Source organism: Xiphophorus couchianus, chromosome 6, assembly GCF_001444195.1.
Source record: "Xiphophorus couchianus chromosome 6, X_couchianus-1.0, whole genome shotgun sequence".
Lineage (NCBI taxonomy): Eukaryota > Metazoa > Chordata > Actinopteri > Cyprinodontiformes > Poeciliidae > Xiphophorus > Xiphophorus couchianus.
The window spans coordinates 25,622,458-25,642,940 of NC_040233.1; the positions used below are offsets into that span (position 1 = coordinate 25,622,458).

The 20,483-nt window shown below is 40.4% G+C and overlaps 1 protein-coding gene across 1 annotated transcript in view; it reads right to left on the reverse strand.

Annotated features, from left to right (window-relative positions):
* LOC114145885 (neuropilin-1a-like) overlaps window positions 1-20,483 on the reverse strand; it is an 87,561-nt gene that overhangs the window by 27,459 nt on the left and 39,619 nt on the right. Inside the window, exons 6-7 of the mRNA XM_028019538.1 lie at window positions 13,031-13,197; window positions 218-373 (exon numbers count right to left, since the gene is read on the reverse strand). Of these exons, the coding sequence (XP_027875339.1) occupies window positions 218-373; window positions 13,031-13,197 (323 nt within the window). The remainder of the gene's footprint in view (window positions 1-217; window positions 374-13,030; window positions 13,198-20,483) is intronic.

Consider the following 20,483-nt stretch of genomic DNA (forward strand, 5'->3'; position numbering starts at 1 on the left):
TTTCTGTCATTTCATTTGGTCTGCAAGAAAAGGTCACCAAATCTGTAAGAGTGATATTTTGCAAAACAAAATAAATGCATCAAAATCCACAATGTTGGGTTTATGGAAGCAAACTGACAACGAGACCTGAGAGATACAAGCCTTTTCAAGGTAAATACCAAAGACAATAACACGTATCCAGACAGTGAATTAAAACAGTGAAATAGTTGATCTTTGCCTTTTGTTTCGAGCCCTCCTTCACTGTGATCCAGTCCTCTCCGTTGGTGCTCAGGTCCACTTTGTAGGAGCGGACGTAGTAATGCTTCTTGGTCTCTATTGAAATGGCTCCCTGGGTCCCGATGCTGGAGACGTACCTGAGGAAGCCCAGGTCGACCTGCAGACACAGAAAACAACAACAGGTCAGTAAAATGGCTTCCAGGAAGGTTTTGTTTAGGTCAGTAAAGCCTGATACATGTATTCTTATTTTTATAAAGTTGATTCATTCCTCGTTTCTGCCTATTTGTAGATTTCTTTCTGGAACGTAATTACAAATTGCTTGCCGGAAATCTGTTTATTCGTGTTTTTTTTAACTGAGCTTATCTAAAATATTTTTAAAAGAATGCAGATTGGGAAGCTAAAATACTTAGTCACAATGCTAGTTGACGTGCTAATGCTAATGGCTGATGTTAGCAAACCAGCCAATCCAGGAGCGCCATTTATTTTCCTCGTCACCGATTGGTTCGTTAACTATGCTGAGATTCATCCATAATTCAACATATGGTTTAGTTTTATTAAACTAACTAATGCAGTAATAGTTTTAGTTTTTTCATACTTTGGTTAATCTGTAGGAGCAGAATTCAAAAGGTCAAAGTGTTTTATTGTGATTATGTGTAGATTATTGAAAAAATTACTAATTCCATTGGCAGATTACCTAACCTTTAACAAGATGTTTTTCCTGTGGTATAACTTATGATATAAGTGAAATGATCTATGAATTAAGTGATTTTTCATCTATATTAAAGAGTTAAAATAAACTCCTAATAAATTACTTGTAAGTTACTTTTATTTTATTTCAAGTGTACTTGAAGTAAGACTTGATAATATTTGACAAAATTTTCTTAAGAGACTTCATTATTCAAGTGCAAGACAAAGTATTTTTCTTTAATAACAATGTTTAATCCCAAAAAAGTTCAAATAAATATTTACCTGTCACTAAAACAACAACGGTGCAAGACCCTGTTTATATTTTAGAGTTTTAAGAAATATTCACTGCTCTCAACATGAACATTTTTGGCACTAATGGAAAAAGTTTGGACACTCATGTGTTTGGGTAAAAAGCACAAATAAAGTCACTAGATAGACATCACAAGACTCTTCAGGCAGCCTTAAAATAGAAAAGAAATTCAATTACAGCTGATTTGATTTTCCTTTACTGCAAGTCAGCTAAAGTCGAACACAGTCAAACTTAATTACTTTTATATTTCTAATAGCAAATTGTGATCTTTTTTTCTGTCTTACATACTCAAAAAAAAACAACAAAAAAAACACGTCTCTTTATCTGTAAGTCCCAGTATCAGAATCACATTCTTTTGAAACAGTTTTCCTTTTATAATCATGAAACTGTGATCAGAGTAGATAAAATAAAATGTGTGGAGTGTGAGTGCTGTTTAATCTGAAAAGGAGGAAGTTCAAACCGTCTTTACCCAGAAAGCAACAGTGAAAAGATTAATAAGCTGATTGTTATCAAAGAGTAGCAGAGATAGCAAAAAGCCTTACAGTCTGTATGCTGTTAAAGGGGAAATATTATGCAAAATTCACGTCTTGAATGTTTTTGTACTTACTTTCTACTGCTCATAAAAACAACCCAAGCTCTTAAAAAAAAACCATCCAACCAGTTTTTGGCAATAAGTTAATGTTTTTGGTGTCCAGAAAATGATTAAGTCATATTCATTGGCACTGTGTCGTTACCTAGCAACCTCAGCCCCGTCACCTAGCAACCTCAGCTGAGCTCCACCATGTTTGAGCCGCTGGTTTTCTTGTTGACTTATCATCCAGAAACCACTTGCGGCATTCTTGTTGTTTGTGCAGCAGGCTCCACTTCTGCTTTTCAAAGACATATGGCTGTATAATTGTGCATCTTTTTGCAGCCATTTTCATATGTGAGTCCCAAATGTTGAGTTTGGGGGACCTGGCCAGCAGCGGCTTATTGAGATTTAAAACAGCAAGACGCCCAAAAACAGCTAGAAACTCGGAACTGAGCAGACTAAAATCTCAAACGTAAAGAACATGTATCGCTCATAAACCTATCCCAACTTGTTCAAGGAAGTATAAGAGGTCACCTTTAACAATTAGTAGGGGCTATCTAAACTGAAAATGGTTTAAAGTTGTTCTGCATCACAGGATTTCCCTTTGAATCAACCATGCAATCTATGACGCTACTCTCAGTTCGACTTCCATTACAATCCTGTTTGTTGAGTTTGAGCATTATGAGGCCAGAATAGGCGCTCTGCTTCAGCGTGTGGGACAACCGCCGCATGCAGCGTGTAATTATACAACCGAAGAGAAGCTGCTCTACATGGGAAGGCCCCACAGGGCGGGTGCTGACTGCTCCTGCCGAAGCTTTTTCAGGAAAGGAGCAGGAAATAGCACGCCACAGGTCTCTGCGGGATCCGTGATTGACAGGGAGACCCCTGGGAAATCATGTTGCGTGGGATCGCTCTCCGCCGCTCCCACGTCTGTACTCATCTAAATTCCCACGAGATGCAACACTTGTTTGCACTGAGCCCATATGAAAAGGTCGCATGTAGGAAAAATTTCTGCGTTGCTCATTAAAGACTAAAAAACGATGCCTTTTAAGTTAAATCATGTTTATTTGTAACTCAGCGTCGCCTTCAAAGAGAAGTAAAATCAAGACATCATTTTTACTACATAGTCTGGAAGATTTGGTTCGATTGGGGACAAAAACTGCAATATTTTGCTACATTTTTACGGCACTGTGTCAAACAAACAAAACCCTTTGTGAAACTTGTTCCCCTCCTTGCCTCTGGGGGCGCTGCACCAAGAACCACTGAAGGAAATGACATATAAATCTCAAAAGAAGGGGCAGAGCACAACTTCTATCTTCACAAAATGTAAACAAAAATGGAGTAGCGTCAGATTTTATCGGTTGTAGGATTTCTCTTTTGTCTTTAGTAAAAACCATGAGCCGTTTCTGCCGCTAGCGCTAGTTAGCCTGTTTGTTTTGGTTGTATTCACCCAGAATGCCCTGTGCTGTAGTCCACTTCCTGCTTTTGGAGCGGACTCTGGTCTGCTTGTCGTTCATATGAATTCGAACCACACCAGAGTTCACTTCCACCAAAATGAGGCCGAGGTTTGTAGGTGAACTAGTTTGTTTTTTGGTCTGCAAAAGGCCACAATCAAATCAAATTTTGGTGCTGGTAATACAGCAAATATGTCTTTAAGCCATCAGCTGTCTGACTACTGACCAGAAATCATTGTTTTGACCAACTGTTGGATATCATTGTAATTGAAATTATTGTAATTATTATAATGCCACCTGAAGTCGGCTTTAGTTATGCTAGCTCCTATGTAGCTAGGATGTCTAGATACACAGACATAGCTACATAGGAGCTGGTCACTACATAGTAGCTAGTACCCATAGTTATGGAAATACTAGCTACATAGTCATAGCAACCATATCTAAGTAGCCAGCATGACTAGCTACATTGGAGCTAGCAGATATTGCTAGAAATTGTTAACTTGACCATTTACAATAATTTACCAGTTACTTTAAGTTAGTATTTGTATTTTCTCTCACCATTTGATGTTTCTTTTTTTTTTAAAGTCAAGCTGGAAGTTTGATGTTAAATCTACATGGAAAAGGAAATGCAGATATTTACTGTTATATTTGCTGACACTTTCTTCCTGATGTTTGGTAACATCAATAAACCGTGGCTCAAACAAATCATGAACAACAATTTCAGTTAAAGGTTTCCACAACAGATTTAGTCCAGTAGGGGAAGCTACACAGTCATGTTAGAGCATCTTCAACTCAAATCCACTTCTAAACTAATTAAACAATTCAACTGAATGAGTGTTTAAATAGCCGCAAATTGAAGGAGGAAGTAGGTCAGACAGTCAGTTTCACATTTAAATACGTAACACACAAAAAGTCAGGAAAACTTGACGTAATTATAGATGAAAACATTCATATTATCCAATATTTAAATGAAAAATGAGTTGATGATTAAGTTCAAATACAGCAAAAGGAGGCTAACGTATGAGGTCCAGCCTCCAGAGATTAAAGTAACAGCGCAGACTGACTGGGTTTTCCTTTTGAAACAGGAAAACTCTCAGTGTTTACAGTTATCCTTTGGCTCATTGTTCCATTTTCCACACTTTCTCCATCAACTGGCTGAAGGTAATTGGCCTTCCATCTCCTAATTGCTCAGCGACTGGCACTGCCAACTATTTATAACAGAGAAATACTCTCACTTGGAACTTTTTAATGAAGGAAAACAAACTGCAAGACGGGAACATAACTCGTTTAAATTTGGCAAATTAGGATTAAACTTTAATGATGCCACCACCTTCCAAATGGGACTTAGCTATAATAAAAAATAAAACCCTTAATTACCCCATTTTTATCTGGGGGTTCAGCACTCGCTGAGTTTCTCTGTGCTTTTATTCAGTTACACCACAAATTGGACTTCACCAGTTATTTTCGGAAATTAGTAATGATAGTATTTCTCATTAATCTTCTCCGAAGTAAAGAAGCATTTTGGAGGCCTAAACATATCTGAAAACAAAACAAATGATGCACACGCCTCAATTATTAGTGAAATGTATGTATTTAAATGGACCTGAAAAGCTTCCACTGGCCTATCTCAAATATTGTAATGTAGCCTAGACATTTGAAAATTGGTACACAAAAATAACTCTCGAAAAGAAGAACAAAAAAAACTATCAGTCCAAAAAAACAACAATAGTCGGCCATTTTATGTCAATGGTAGTTTGGTAAAAATCAACCCCTGTTCTATTTGCTTCGTATAGTGGGTTTGGACTGTTGGCTATTGATAAATGATTGCTTCCTGTTGAAGTTTTAAATCTGATTTCACTCAATCGCTAACGTTTGGCCGTGGTGTTTGTAACGAACAGCTTTGTTCACTGCCTCAGCTGCCATTGCTGAAACTACAACCAGATTACAGACTACAATTCTAACACAGAAAATCAACATTTTTGATCCCAACTCATCCTTTTGTTTTAATTCAACTGAAGTAATCAAGCTGAATGGGAGAAATCCTAGATGGAAAAGTGAAGGGAGATGAGAATCAAGCAGAATTGCGTACAGACTCTTTGGTTTTTCATCCAAAATGGAGAGCAACTTAACCAGAACTGGTTTGTTTCAGGAAGTGTTTTCCTTGATGAACCTCATGCTTCATATGCATCGTGAATCTGAAAAAATAAACGGTTTACTGGAGTTCCACAAGGTTCTGTGCTAGGTCCAACGATCTTTACATTACATTATACTTGATTAATTAAACTGAATCAAAATTTTAAAATTTTAAAGTTATTGCTAAATAATGTTAAATATTCAGGAATATTGAATAATTGCAAGATAATCCCATTTATCTTGCGAACCATGAGGTTTTCATGGTGTCCTTTAGTGTGATCAACCTGTTTTAACAAGTTTCTCCTGATATTTTCCAGGTTCATAAGTAAACATGGAGAAATCTGCTCCGGGTCGGGCAACTCTTTAAAGTTCTCTGCAGGAACTTCATCCGTATTGTTTCCCGGAGCCCCGACGTTGACAATGCACCTCAGGCAGACAAAGCCTAATGCGTTCTCCAGATGTAAACAACCCAGCGCTTCCTGATGGTGTCAGCGTAATCCTGAAGTCAAATGAGAGACGTCTCTATAAATACCTGAAACTCAAGGAAGGAAGCATTTCCTGGTTCCACATCGCTGCTCAAAAAACACTATCAACTAGTCCAATTTTATTTTCAGAGACTTTATAATTGACTTTGTTTATTGTTTCTGTTGTTTGGTTTATTTTGATTATTTAAAATATCTTCCAGTTCCAGTGTTAACTGTTCATTACAATTTAAAGTTTACTGATATTTGAGAACGTGTTGTTGCCTTATTATTACCATTATACTAATTGAAAATGCTCTCAAAACAACAATATTATCATTTATTGTAATAACTTCTGGGACAATTTATTGTGCAGGAAAATTTGTTATTGGAACATTTCATCTAGTATTATTGGTTAAATATTGTTCAGTTTTAGTTTTTATTAGTAGTTTTTTCATACGTTGGTTAATGTTTAGGTATTGTATTGCGATTATGTTTACATCGATTGGATAATAAATACTTGACAGAAGATTCAATTATTGTTGAACAACAACTGACTGTACCAACTTTTACTGTCGCATTTTGAGACATATGGAGCGCCGTAATTTGCCGAAAACCGACGTAAACTAATTAACAGATTCAAAAACTAATAATATTATATCTACGTATAATTTGTTATGGATATAATATTAATTTTATAATATTTTATAAAACACACATAATTTGTGTGTTTTAGTTATTTTTATAAGTTCACTGCAAAAACACAAAATTATTCCAAGTATTTTTGGTCTAATTTCTAGTGCAAATATCTTAGTACACTTGAAATAAGACAAAACTAACTTGCAAGTAACTTTTCAGAGAGAAATACGAGCTAAAGTTCTTAATGTTGCTGAAAAAGTGCTTGTTTCATTGGCAGACAATTTCACTTATAACAAGATATTTTTCCATGTTATAAGAAAACAATCTGCCTGTAGAAGTAGAAGCTTTTCATCAAGATTATGGAGTTATTGGTTTAAAAGAAGCTCCTATATCTTGCTGAAAAGTTGCTTATAAGGTAGATTTTTTAAACTCAAATGTACTAAGATATTTGCAGTAGAAACTGGACTAAAAATACTGGGTAAGAGTTTGAGTTTTTGCAGTGTTGTAATTTTCCCACATTAACTAATATTTTATGTATTTCAGTAAAAGTGTTCTCTAATTTTCAGTTTTTCACTAGTTTTAGTTAACTGTAACTGTTGAGCTGAACCAAAGCTTCTCTGATTTTTAATGTCTAAACATAAGAGCTCATAATTTTATTGCAAATTTTCAGCATGCAGTTGAAATGAGTCACTGCTATGAGAAATATGATTACAGAGTCACAATAAAGCCAGATAATGAGCCGACTGTCTGCCTCCAAGCAGACGGCCAGCGGGACGCTTCACCCAGCAGTAACCTGAAAATAGTATCGATAAAATATACATGGCTGTAAATAATTAATAAAGCTGCCTGCAGTGGAGGGGACAGGCATGCAGGAATTAACCGAGTCATAATTTTCATCTTAAATAAGACGAATCCAAAGCCACAGGCGGAGAGACGCGGTGTGGAGCTGGATCGCAGCACACTTAATCAAATAAAATGGAAAATCCTCTTCATGAAAAAACCTCCAGTCATTACTCTGGAGGCTCAATGAGGCAGAGCAACAGGCCCGGTTCAGAGGGACATAAATCACACGGCCAGATGTAGCCGCGCCGCTGTTTCTTAAGGAGAAGCTGCCAGAAAGAGGCTTTCATGAACAGCAGAGATAAACAGAGATGATTTCATGCAGCAATCAGGACGTGATTTCATTTTTTAAACAATAGGTTTGTAGATCTTGTGACCAGATGAACTGAATTTGAAGCTGGAGGGCAGAAAAACATTTTGCTGTTTACCGAGAGTCTTACCTCCTCTCTCAAACTTTGGATACAGTCAGAAAATAATCATTAAACTTGTTTTATTTCAGTTCTGTCACAGAAATATGGCAGACGCTGCATTTCCTTCACAAATGTGCACAAATTTTTGTTGATATTCTGCTAATGTTGAAATTGGAATGTTTCCATTGAATAAGAAATTAAATTAAAATCACACCTGAATAAGTTTGTTCACGTGATATAAATATCAGATATATTCATAATCAGCGAATCAGAGGAGACGTTGGTCTCTTATTTACATCTGGGAGCAGATATGTATGCATTTAGAGAAACTGTAGTTGTAGCTAAGGACTCAACTTTTAATGAACTGTGATGCTGTGAGAGGCTAACTGTCTGAAAACACCAAAAACTAACCACGAAGAAGACCATTTCCTGTCATCTTTGTTGTAGTTTCTGCCAGTAGCAACACCTGACTGTCCGGTGGACTCGGCTCGATTCGGGACCAAAACTGCAACATTTGTTACAATTTCAGCTGCTGCGGTTCTCTTTCACTCTGCACTGAGTCAAAAGAACTAAATTAATTTAAAATCCTGTTCCCCTCCTCGCCTGTGGGGGCACTGCACCAAGAACCACTGAAAGAAACAACATGAAAACCTCTGAAGACACTGAGTGCAGTTTCCTTCTTCACAAAATATAAACAGAAATGGAACGGCGTCAGATCTTAGCGGTTGTACAATTTCTCTTTTGTCTTTAATAAAAATCCACAAGTCATTTCTCCTGCTAGCACTAGGCTAGCGTGTTTGTTTTGGTTACATTTTCCCAGAATGCCCTGCTCTTCCTACTTTTGGAGTGGTGTCGGATTCACTTGGCGTTCACATATGCATTCAAGTTCGCTTCTTTGGTTCTCATCAGAGTTCGATCACAGATTCAAACGTCAACAAATGAACTGAACTTTCCAGTAAAATGAACTGGAGTTCTAAAGCGAACAAAACAGGATCAGTGTGAATCCAAATCAAAGAAGATTGGATTCGATCCAATGGGTTTACCAAAACTGATTTTCAATGTCTTTCTTTCCGCTAAATTTGGGTCAGATCAGAATAAAAAGCAAAATTTCAAAATATTTTCTTCTGCCAAATAAAAATATTTCTAACCTTAAATACCCAGAAGAAAGTGGTTGATTGTAAGTTTAATTTATCCTGATGCATATTCAAAAAGAGAATGTTTTCCATATGAGTGCAAATAGGGTTTGGATATAAATATATATACAGCAAAAAAAGGAGCAATTGTTTGGGAAAATACATAAATGTTGTGATCCTGTTACCAAACTGAATGCTTCAATCCTGGGGTCAAAGTTGAGTTTGTGGAGTTTGAACAGCATGTTTAAAAAAATCCTCTTTAGAAATCAAAGTAAAAATCAAGCGAAAATAAAATGTAAACATAGTTAAAGTCAGGTTGTATTTCCAATTAAATATAATTAAAACATCATATGAACTACATATGCAGTCGATATTTTCTCACGGCTCTTTCCTCACATTTTAAGAACTGACCGAGTCCATAATTAACCTTTTCTTTAACCCGAACCGAGACTTTGTCATCACCCACTGTGAATGCACACTGGAGTTTAACAACTATCTAAATAAAGTATAAATTAGAAACGGGAACAGGAAACTACCGGAGGGTCTAATGAACGTCCACACCTCTAACATTTCTGCTGAAACATTAATTGCTTTTGCAGAGCGGCCCAGTTATTGATCCAAGTTTCTTTGTCAACTTTACCGTCTCATTAGTTGTGTCCTCATTATTTCAGCACTTCAAAATAATTTTATTCAAAATGGCCACATTTTTAATGCCGTTGGTGACCTTCGTGTAAAACCAGCGGTTTCCACCCAGCGCGTGAACCCATTAACCCCAATTAAATCTCCGTCCTTCATTTCCTGATATCCCAGAAGCCCCGGCGGTAAAAAACGTCCCCAGACAGACAATAGAAAGCCACAGTTACTAATCCGTCGCTGTGGCAGCGTTCCTGTCTACTTCCTGTTGTAACTCTCACAGGAGGGAAGTGGAGGTCTGCTCCTGCAGCAGAGGGCATTGTGGGATTTCCTCTATGAGTTCCTGTCCTGGACAATGGGTCGGCACTGGACACCAGCCACACACGTCCATACTGGTTTGATAATTCAGACTGAATCCAGTTGTTTTCTTGACCCACAGGAGAAGCAAACACGCCTGTTTGGGCTCGTAAATTAAATTATGGGTAACAGAGTTTATGTAAATATCTAAAGATTTGAGCAGCTTGAATCATGGGGCTGAATCTGAATTAACTGTTTCTGCTTCCTATGGTTTTAGCTTAATTTTCTTTTTAGAGGCTTTAAAAACAAAAAAACGTGTATTTACGCCATGCTTAACTCATGAGTAACTTTGTTTAGTTTAAGAGCACAATGTGCTGGCACAGAAACCACCTGAAGCCTGAACTTAAACCAAATTTATTTTAAAACAAATGAAGAGTAGAAATAAAACAGTGCCAAGTGGAACTTAAAAAGTTAAACTAAAATACAGTTTCACTAGTTCACAGCTTCAGTTAACTGCAATTTCTGGAAAAGAGATAAAATAAAATAAAATATATAAATAAACCAAAAGAGTTTAAGTTATCTCAAAAGTCTTGAGTTAAAATAAGATTATGTTGATGTCCATAATTAATGGACATTTTTATTTTCACTGACTCGAACAAGAAGACCCCTCAAAATCAAGTCATGTTTGAACATGCAAGCACTTAGCATCGTTAGCTTCCAACCTACTTTGTAGCATGGCTAAAGGAAGGCTAGCTGCTACCTAAAGATTTGATTATAAGACCAAAACTTACATTGTTGAAGAACAAATCTCTAAATAACTTTTACTGTTTCATTTAATCTCCATTATGACAAGAAAAAGCTTACCTGTGTAGCTGCTAGCCTGTGTTTACACACAGCTAATTATTGCTAACAGTGAAGCAAACATTTGCTTTAACAGAATAATTCACAAATTGGATATTATAGTTGGAGCTCAGTCTGTTGACATCTCCAACTAGGGCAAGAATAGCGAACTGAACAAGTCATATACACTGTATATAATAATTAAATAAAAAACATTAAAGATATAGCTATTAAGCTATATTTTAGCATACATAAAAGGCTAACTGCCAGCTAGACAAACATAATACTTTTCTTATTTCATTCTGTATTTTAATAAACATTCACTCTTCTCTGTATTTCCCGCTAGCTCCAGCATCATGATTATATGTGGATGAATTTGAGTGAAAAAACAGTAGGAGCCTACATTTTAGCATCATTATGAACAACGTAGCTGCTAGATAAATCAATTTCAATACACAAATATACACCATTATATTTTTGTTCTCTTATATTTCAGTATTTAAATCTATAAAGATTTTAACTTTCACCTTTTCAGTTCCCTAAAACAATTTCCAATTAATTGTAGTTGAATTTTTTGTTGTGTTTTCGTCCTGCAGCTGAATCCCAGCCTGGAAGAAGTCTGCATGTTTTCTCTGTGTGTGTGTGTGTGTGGGTTCTCCCCAGGTACTCCGACTTCCTCCCACGTCCCAAATATATGCATGTTAGATTAATTAGTCTCTCTAAGTGCGCCTCAGGCCTGAGTGTGTGTATGGGTGTTTGTCCTGTGTGTGTCTGCCTGTGGTGGCCTGGAGAACCGTACAGGGTGTACCCGGTGTGGACAGGCGGCCAGTCGCCACATAAACATAATGAATGGATGGATGGAGAGTTAAATGGAGATGCAGCCATGAGAATAACTAATCTAAGTGGAAAGAAGAGCTCAAACTAGCACTGCAGATACTTTAGACGACGTGCAAATAAAGTTTATTTACTGTATTTATTTACATTTTTAATATTGCTTATGATTTGTTTTGGTTTAAACATCTAAACTATGAAAAATATTAATTGGTTACCTTCTTTCAGGTTCTCGCTGCAACTTTTTAACCTTTTGACCAAACCACCTCTAAAATCATCTTTTTTTAAAAACATAAAGTTGTCAAACTCAGTTTTTTTAGCCTTCATTAGTGTTCAGATGAGTAAATGTTTCCACTTTAAGCTATACACGAATGTTTTATAAATGTTTAAAGTCTACATTTAGTGGCTGAAGGCCGTTACATCAGATTTCAGAACGAGGCAGGAAACTGTGCAGCAGAAGCAGATGTAAATAATTAATTCATGTTGGCTTTTTTCCCCGTCTACCATCACTATAACGTGTGTAGAAGTGGTACAAATGAGTGAGCAATATTCAGAGCAGATGTGAGCGAGTTCTCGGTGGCGCTGTGAAAGGCAAACAGAGGAGCAATGTTTTTCCGCTGGGAAATCGGAGGCTTTTATTTTGAGCTCAGACTCTGGAAGTGAGGATTAAAGTGACATAACCTCCAACTGCTTCACTTGGAAAAAAACATCATGTGCTAAAAAAGGGCACAAACAGTGTGTTCAATGCATGCAAAGCTGATTTATTTACTAACATGTTTTTATCTTTATATTCCCAACTTAAAAGCCGCAGTTTGAAGCTATGACTGAAACGATTAATCGGATTAATTCAAATTCAAATATGCTTTATTGATCCCACAGGGAAATTAAATGTCAGGTTAATAAAAGAGTTATTGGAGGTGGTGATGGAAAGATCATGTAGCGGTCTGAATTTAAATTATAGATTCATTCAATTCTAGATTAATCACGATTAATCGATTATTTATATAATCGTCAACTAATTTAGTGATTGATTAATTGTTAACTGGAGTTTACAGACTCAAAAATATATACCGTACATTTTACATTTAAGATATGATAAAAAATTTCTTTGTAGGTATATTCAACCCTGAACTCCTGAAGTAACATAGTTTTAGCTTCACTTGCTTCAAATTCTGAAAATATAAAACAAATTGAGTTTATATCCAATAAATAATAATCAGATTATTCATACACTGCATTGATGTTGAATCAAGCAGAAAGTTGAGCTTTTCTCTAGTATGTTTTAAATGCAGATTGATCTTTCGCTACAAATAACCAACTGTTCACTAAAGCTGTTGTTTCTGCATTTTTGGCAATAAAATGTGTATTTTCTTATTTAAAAAATTATTCAATTGCATATTTTCACCTTTTAATACATTTCCAATATTGTATAAAAAGGTTTAAGCGGTGTAATGACAAGTATCCAAAATGTACCAATTTTTAAAATTTGATTAATTGATTAATCGTCAGAATAGAATAATCAAATTAGTCGTTAGTTGCAGCTCTATTTGAGACCGTTATTAGGAGGTGTCTGACCTGAATCCATTCCCTGATGGTGTCGTCTGACGGAGTCCAGCCGTTCTCCTGGTAGTTGAGCCGGGAGCGTTCTGGGGACCAGTTGGAGTTATACTGGGAGGACGCCCTGATCAGGTCTGAGGGGATTTCCCCAGACTCCATGCCCAGTGGCTCCATACAGGCAAAATCTGAGAAACACAGAGGGAGGCTATTACAAGACGCAAATAAACAAATAATTCAATTCATTTTTAACAAGAAAGTAAATATTTTATTGCCTAAGATGTAATAGCAGGATTTCTTCAGTGAACGATTTGTGCCAATTACTGCTCTGAGCATGTTGGTATTTCAGCAAAAGGCCTTTTTTGAGTCTATATACAGCAGGTAGCAATTAACTGATTACTAAATCAGTTGGCGATTATTTATTTATTTATTTTTTTACCCCTGCAGGGGGTCTTTTGTGGCTCTAGTGTCCCTTATATGACAGTAGGCTGACAGGAAACGGGGAAGGAGAGGGGGGAAGACATGCGGCAAATATCGTCGGGTCCTGGAGTCGAACCCGCAACGGCCACGTCGAGGACTCAAGGCCTCCAAATATGGGTCGTGCTAACCGCTACGCCACCACGCCACGCCCCAGTTGGCGATTATTTTAATAGTTGATTAATCATGATTAATCTGATTAATTGTTTCAGACCTAATCAATAATAATTGTTATTCCAGCAAATGGCCTTTTCTGAGTCTATGTAGGGCAGTTAACGATTAATCAATTACTAAATTAAATTATTTCAATAATTGATTAATCATTCTTCATTGAGTCACATAAATAATCCATTATTATTTGTTATTTCAGCAAATGGTCTTTTTTGGGATTGTATTATGCGAGTTAGCAATTAGCCAATGACAAAATTAAATTATTATATTGATTAATCACAATTAATCAATTATTATTTGTTATTTCTACAAATAGCCTCTTGAGTCTATATACAGCAGTTAACGATGAATAAAATACTACATTAGTTGACAACTGTTTAAAAATCAATTAATCACGATTAATGTTGTTGCAGGTAATTACCTTTTGTTGCCAGTTAAGAATTAATCAAATACTAAATTAGTTGATGATTATTTCAATAATCGATTAATCATGATTAATCGTTTCAGATGTAATAGTTTTAATACTTTAATGTGGTGATTTTGATGAGTTTCTGCATGTTTGTGTCGTCGTTTTAGCTAATCTGACACTAACTTTAAGAGAAAGCATGTCAAACTTTAAACAAATCTTTAAACGAGACGCAGCTCTGCATCTGAGACTCTTTTCTGTCACCGCAGAAGAACCTTGGGAAGGAAAAGGGAGGAAGACACAAAAGGAAGTGTGAGTGTTTCTGAGTGGGAGACACAATGTCTGCAAACGTGACACAAACACTTTGCATCAATTCCTGAGTTTCACAAACAAAACGTGGGCAGAAGTTTGTCTCACCAAACTTGTTATTTTGGTAAATCGATATTTATCCATCTCTTCCATGTCCAGGCAGGACGCTGATATCCCAGAACAAAGAAATAAATCCTGCAGTCGCTTCAAAGTCCTCCCAGTCCTCCCAGTCCTCCCCCCAGTAAAATCAGTTTTGTTTGACGTGAATGTTTCCCCAGAGCGCCAACGTCAGACACCATGGGACCCAACATTCCTGAACCGGGTCAGCGCCGGCGACAACCAAAGGGTTAAAAACGCCTTTTAGACCTCTACAGGAATCCCAGCTATGCAGAAAACTGGCAACTTCTGTCAGGGACCAGAAGGAATAAAATCCCCAGAAAGCAACTTTAACAGAATCGGAGATTCCTGATAAAAGTCTGGTGTGAAATCGGTCAAACAGATTGCTTAGCAGCAGAAGATAAGAGCTGAAAATGGGTCACATGATAAAAAAACGAGCTATCTGCTCCAAAAGTTGCTTCTTCTGTTCTTTCTGTTGCTTAAAGACTGAAGATGTTTTTGTTGTTTTTCATGATTTTTATTTTATTATCTTGCTCTTTCGTTTTCTCACTTTTATTCTCTCTGCTCAGGTAAATTTTTCAGCTCAGTTGGTTGATATTCTGACCAGTTTAACCTGATTTCTCAGAAGCTTCACTACCAATAAATCCAGCTGTGCTTTGTTTCTGTAAAACTACTTTGTTTCATCCTTGTTAAATACATTTTGGTATATTTATTTACACATTTTCTGACCAGTAAATCTAGTTTATATCAATCCATCTTACTGAAGCTGATTCAGGATCCTAAATAATTCTTGAAACAATAAACTGAGTGATGCTACTGCTGGAATCTAATCCCTTTTTATTGGTAATTAACAGAACTTGGAGTCATCATATAAAAGACATTCAGTGACGTTTTTTTATTGAGATATAAATGTTATAATACTTTAAACAGGAGAAATATCTTTTGCTTTGATTCCATTAATGAGTTGCATGACTTATTAATAATTTAAATACTAGATAACATTTCATTGCGTGCTCAGTTAGAGCTGAGAAATGTGTCAGGTTGCAGGAACAGAGGTGTTAAAGCAGTGAGTCAAAACAAATCACACATTATTTACGCAACCTGCAGGCTCCACTGGCTGAAAGTGTTTATTTACCAAGAACAAATGAACTCTGACCTGCGGCAAATATTACTATTATGAGAACTAAAAAGTTCATATGACATGCAGAAGTTTTGATTTTAGAGAGATTGTTACAAAATATTCAATGATGTTTGAACAATGTTGAAGTGAAATCAGTTTTTTTTAGTTTCATATTTATATTTAAATATTAGTTATTTGATGATTAAAATTATTATTTTGTCATCGCGATAAATAAGAGCGGGCTCATATTAACAATCGTTTACTTCTAGATAGATTATACAAATAGCTAATTAGCTAGACATACAGGTAGCTAGATAGACAGACAACATGCTAGATAGATAGCTAATTAGCTAGCAGAAAAGGTAGCTATATAACTTGCCAAATAGCTAGCTATCAAGCTAGATAGACAGTGACATAGATAGCTAAAATAGCTATCTAATTAGCTAGATTACTAATTAGCTTGCTAGATAGACAAATAAACAGGACGATTGCTAGATACCTAGCTAATTACCTAGCTAAACAAATAGCCAGATAGCTATCAAGATAAATCAATCTATAATGATAATATATAGCAATATTAGCCTAAATTTAAGACTTTTGTTTACATTTTTTAAGATAAAAAGCCCTTTTTAAAACTGAATAGAAATATTAAAGAAATAACAAAATCCCAGCAAGTCGAAAGTTACTACTGTAACTACGGTTCTATGAATCCCGGGTGACCGCCAGAGGCGGTGCTTCAAGCACTGAATGATCATTCTTGCGCATGCGCAGGTCGAGTACTAATGACAACAAAGTCACCTGTGACCTGCCGGGGACCCACGTGACTCTATATAGTCACGTGGCACCCGGCAATCAATCCCTCAATCTTCTCGCGAAAGCAGAGATTCCGAGGGACCAAGCACTCTGGCGGTCATCCGGGATTCATAGAACCGTAGTTACGGTAGTAACTTTCGTTCTATTTCATCCCTACTGACCGCCAGAGGCGGTGCTTCAAGCACTGGATGACTCATATCAACAAGGTCACGAGGAATCAGCAACAAGGAACAGCGACTACACCACCCACCTAATGTGATGTAGAGGCATGCTGCTCCAAAATTCCTTGAAGCGGATGGGGCGCAGCCACATTCACCCTGTAGAACCGAGTAAAGGTACTAGGTGATTTCCAGGAGGCCGCACGGCATATAACATCCAATGGCACCCCAGTCATGGCAGCAAACGACGTCGACATGCCCCTTGTAGAGTGGCACTTCACTCCTGCCGGCAGTGGCCGGTCCTGCAAGGCATAAGCCTTGGAGATCAAATCCACAACCCAGTGTGCAAGTCGCTGCTTGGAAAGTGCCTGCCCTTTCCGTGAGCCAGCGTAGCAAACAAAAAGGCTATTTGTCTTTCGGAAGGATGCCGTGGCATTGATATACGTCTCAAGGGCACGAACAGGACACAGTGGTTCAGAGGGGCTTCCGGTGTCAAGCCGAGCAAGATGGAGCGGCTGGGTACTGCCAGCCGCCAGTGATACCTTAGGAATAAATGCTACGTCAGACCACAGTGTAACACCTGAGCCATCAGGATTATCGAGAGAGCCTGTAATTCCCCCACACGTTTTGCAGAAACCATAGCTAAAAGGAACGCCGTCTTCAGTGAGAGCCATTTGAGGTCTGCCGATGCCAGGGGCTCAAATGGGAGGGACCGAAGAGCCTCAAGCACAAGAGAAAGGTCCCATGCCGGTGCCACAGGGCGGTTGGGTGGGTGCAAACGCCGAGCACCCCTTAAAAACAGTACAACATCTTTGTCTCGGCCCACAGAAAAACCATTCAGCCCAACATGCCAACAGGAAATGGCAGCCACATACACCTTTAAGGTAGATGGAGACCGTCCTTGATCCAGCAATGCCTGCAGGAAGGCCAGTATGTCAGAAACTGAACACTGCACCGGGTCCTGCCCTCTATCACGGCACCAGGTCGCAAAGACCGTCCACTTGTTAGCATAGACAGCTCGCGTGGACGGTGCCCATGCATTAGCCATTGTATGCCCTATGGACCCAGAGAAGGTGGACCCCGGCCCTGCAGGGGCCAAATCCAGAGCTGGAGCCGGTCCGGTTCGGGGTGCAAAATCTGACCCCCCACCTGGGAAAGAAGATCTCTCCTGGAGGGGAGACGCATTGGCGAGCCGGAGCTGAGCTCGCACAGTAGAGGAAACCAAGTCCTCGCTGGCCAGTAGGGGGCCACCAGCAGAACCCTGTGCCTCTCCTGACGCACCCTGAGGAGAGTCTGAAAAAGGAGGCTGAATGGCGGAAAGGCATAAAGGAGGGCCCGGGGCCAGTCGTGTGCCAGGGCATCGCGGCCCAGAGGGCTGGTGATGTCCAATGAGAACCAAAGGGGACAGTGAAATGCGTCCCTTGAGGCAAAGAGGTCCACGGCCGCCCTGCCAAAGACCTTCCAGATGCGCTCCACTACCTCTTGGTGAAGCTTCCACTCCCCTGGAAGCGGCTTCTGACGGGATAGAAATTCTGCTGGCACATTCTCCGGCCCTGGTATGTAGGCTGCTCTGAGGCTGGCTATGCATGGAGCTGCCCAGGTCAGAAGCCGTCGAGTCAAGCACAACAGTTTCCTTGACCTGGTTCCCCCCTGGTGGTTGATGTGAAAAACCACTGTGGTGTTGTCTGACCTCACCAGCACATGCTTCCCCTGCAAGCCTGGAAGAAAGCTCTGAAGAGCCAGAAAGACAGCCTGTAACTCTAGGACATTGATGTGTTCCCTGCTCTGCCGCTGGGACCATGTCCCCTGTGCCATTTGACCCCGCCAAGTCGCACCCCAGCCCGTGGAGGATGCATCCGTAAACACAACTTCCCGACGACACGGGAGGGAACCGAGCGGGACCCCTGTGGTCATAAACAACCTCACCCTCTATTGGGACAGAGACTGAAGACACTGAGGCCCCACCCGAAGTCTTCGGAGACGATGAGTGTTCCGTGCGGGATCCAGATTCAAGCTGTTCAACCACATCTGGAGGGGCCGCAATGACAGCAGCCCCAAGGGCACTACGGCAGACGCAGCTGTGAGCATGCCCAAAAGTCGAAGATACCGCACAAGAGGCAGTGCCATGCTGCGCCCGAATTCCGGGAGCATGCTCAATATACTGTCCACCCGCTGGGGTGACGGGCAAGCAGTCATTGAGATGGAATCCATGGCAATGCCCAGGAAGACAGTCTCCTGTGAGGGAGTCAGAGTGCTTTTCTCCATGTTCACCTGCAAGCCCAAGCATCCCACATGATGGAGCACTAACCGAGTATCCCGAACCGCCTGGTCCCGTGTCGCGGCACAAATGAGCCAGTCGTCCAGATATGGGAGGATCCTCAATCCTTGTGCCTGCAGAGGAGAGAGGGCCGCTGCAACACATCGCGTGAACACCCTGGGAGACAGTGAAAGTCCGAACGGGAGGACCCTGAACTGGAAATGCCTCCCCTGAAAAGCAAAACGAAGAAACCGCCAATGGGGCGGAGCGATTGGGACGTGAAAATAAGCATCCCTGAGATCTATGGAAGTGAACCAATCGCCCGGGGAAATCGCCTGCAACACTTCCTTGGTGGTCAGCATATGACAGGGCATGACCTTCAAGTACACATTCAGGCCTCTGAGGTCCAAGACTGGACGCAGGCCCCCGGTCTTCTTCGGAACCAGAAAATACATGGAATAAAAGCCCCCTGGATCCAGCAGGGGGTCCACAGGCACTATAGCACCCTTGGCCAGCAAGGTGCAGATTTCTTGGTTCAGTGCCTGTGCCTTCACCGGGTCGCGGATCACAGTCATCCTGACCCGGCCAGGGATAGGTGGCCGGCGGCGGAATTGAAGACGGTACCCCCGGGACAGGGTGGACAACACCCACAAGTCCGGGGTGTGGGCAGCCCAGAAGCTGAGCTGTCCCGGGGAAAAATAACCGACCGCCGGCCCTAAGGCATCATCTGCGGGCCCCCCGGCCCTTCGAAGGCCCGGGAGGACGTCGGCCAGACTGCGCGGCTCGAAAGGGATGAAAGGACCTTGTCCCAGCTTGGTCTCGAGCTCTGTTTCTCCGATCTGGAGCAGGTCTCTGGACCGATCTCTGACCTGGTACCAGCCCCTGGGGCTCAGTGGAAGAAGGAGAAGGCCCTGAGGACCTCCGTGAAGGACCCGCAGCCGCCCAGGTGCTGACTGGCTGGCGATCATGTCTGTGAAGCCCTGCCAGCTGTTGCCTCGTTCTAGAAGCCTGAGCTGTACGGTCCAAGGCGTCCAGTGCCGCAGAACCAAAAAGTTCCCCCGGAACCACAGGCAGGGCCCGGAGGGTCCTCCTACAAGGCTCAGTAAGTGGTGACTGCGCCAACCAGACCTGGCGGCGAGCGTGAACCAGTGTGGATAGTGTGCGTCCAAGTTCCCTCGTCATAAGAGCAAAGGCCTGCAGAGATGCATCAACCAGGCCTTGCGTGGCATGATCCAGTGGAACAGATTCCAAGGAGGAAGACAGGGCCAGCATAAGATGGGATAGAGAGTTCCCAATCCGGCCCATGCGGGCCCCAGAGTCATAGGCCTTGCAGAGAAGGTCATCGGTAATACGGCACTGAGGACGCGGACAACGGGCATTGGGCCGCAAAGCCTCATCAGGTGGGATAATAAGAGAGGCAATGCCTGGTTCCACCGCTGGCATCTGCCCCAAGCCAACCTTGGGTGCCTCCTGCATAGCTGCCAGGACCCTGCCATCCGTCGTCAGACGTGAAAGCGCCTTGGTGTCTGACCAGCAAGCATGGAGTTCCCGCACATACTCCGCCGAGGGAGGAACCATAAAGGCAGTCTCTGACCTACTGCGCTTAAAGAAGGCGCTGGAAGCCGTAGGCTGGGCCTGAGGAACAC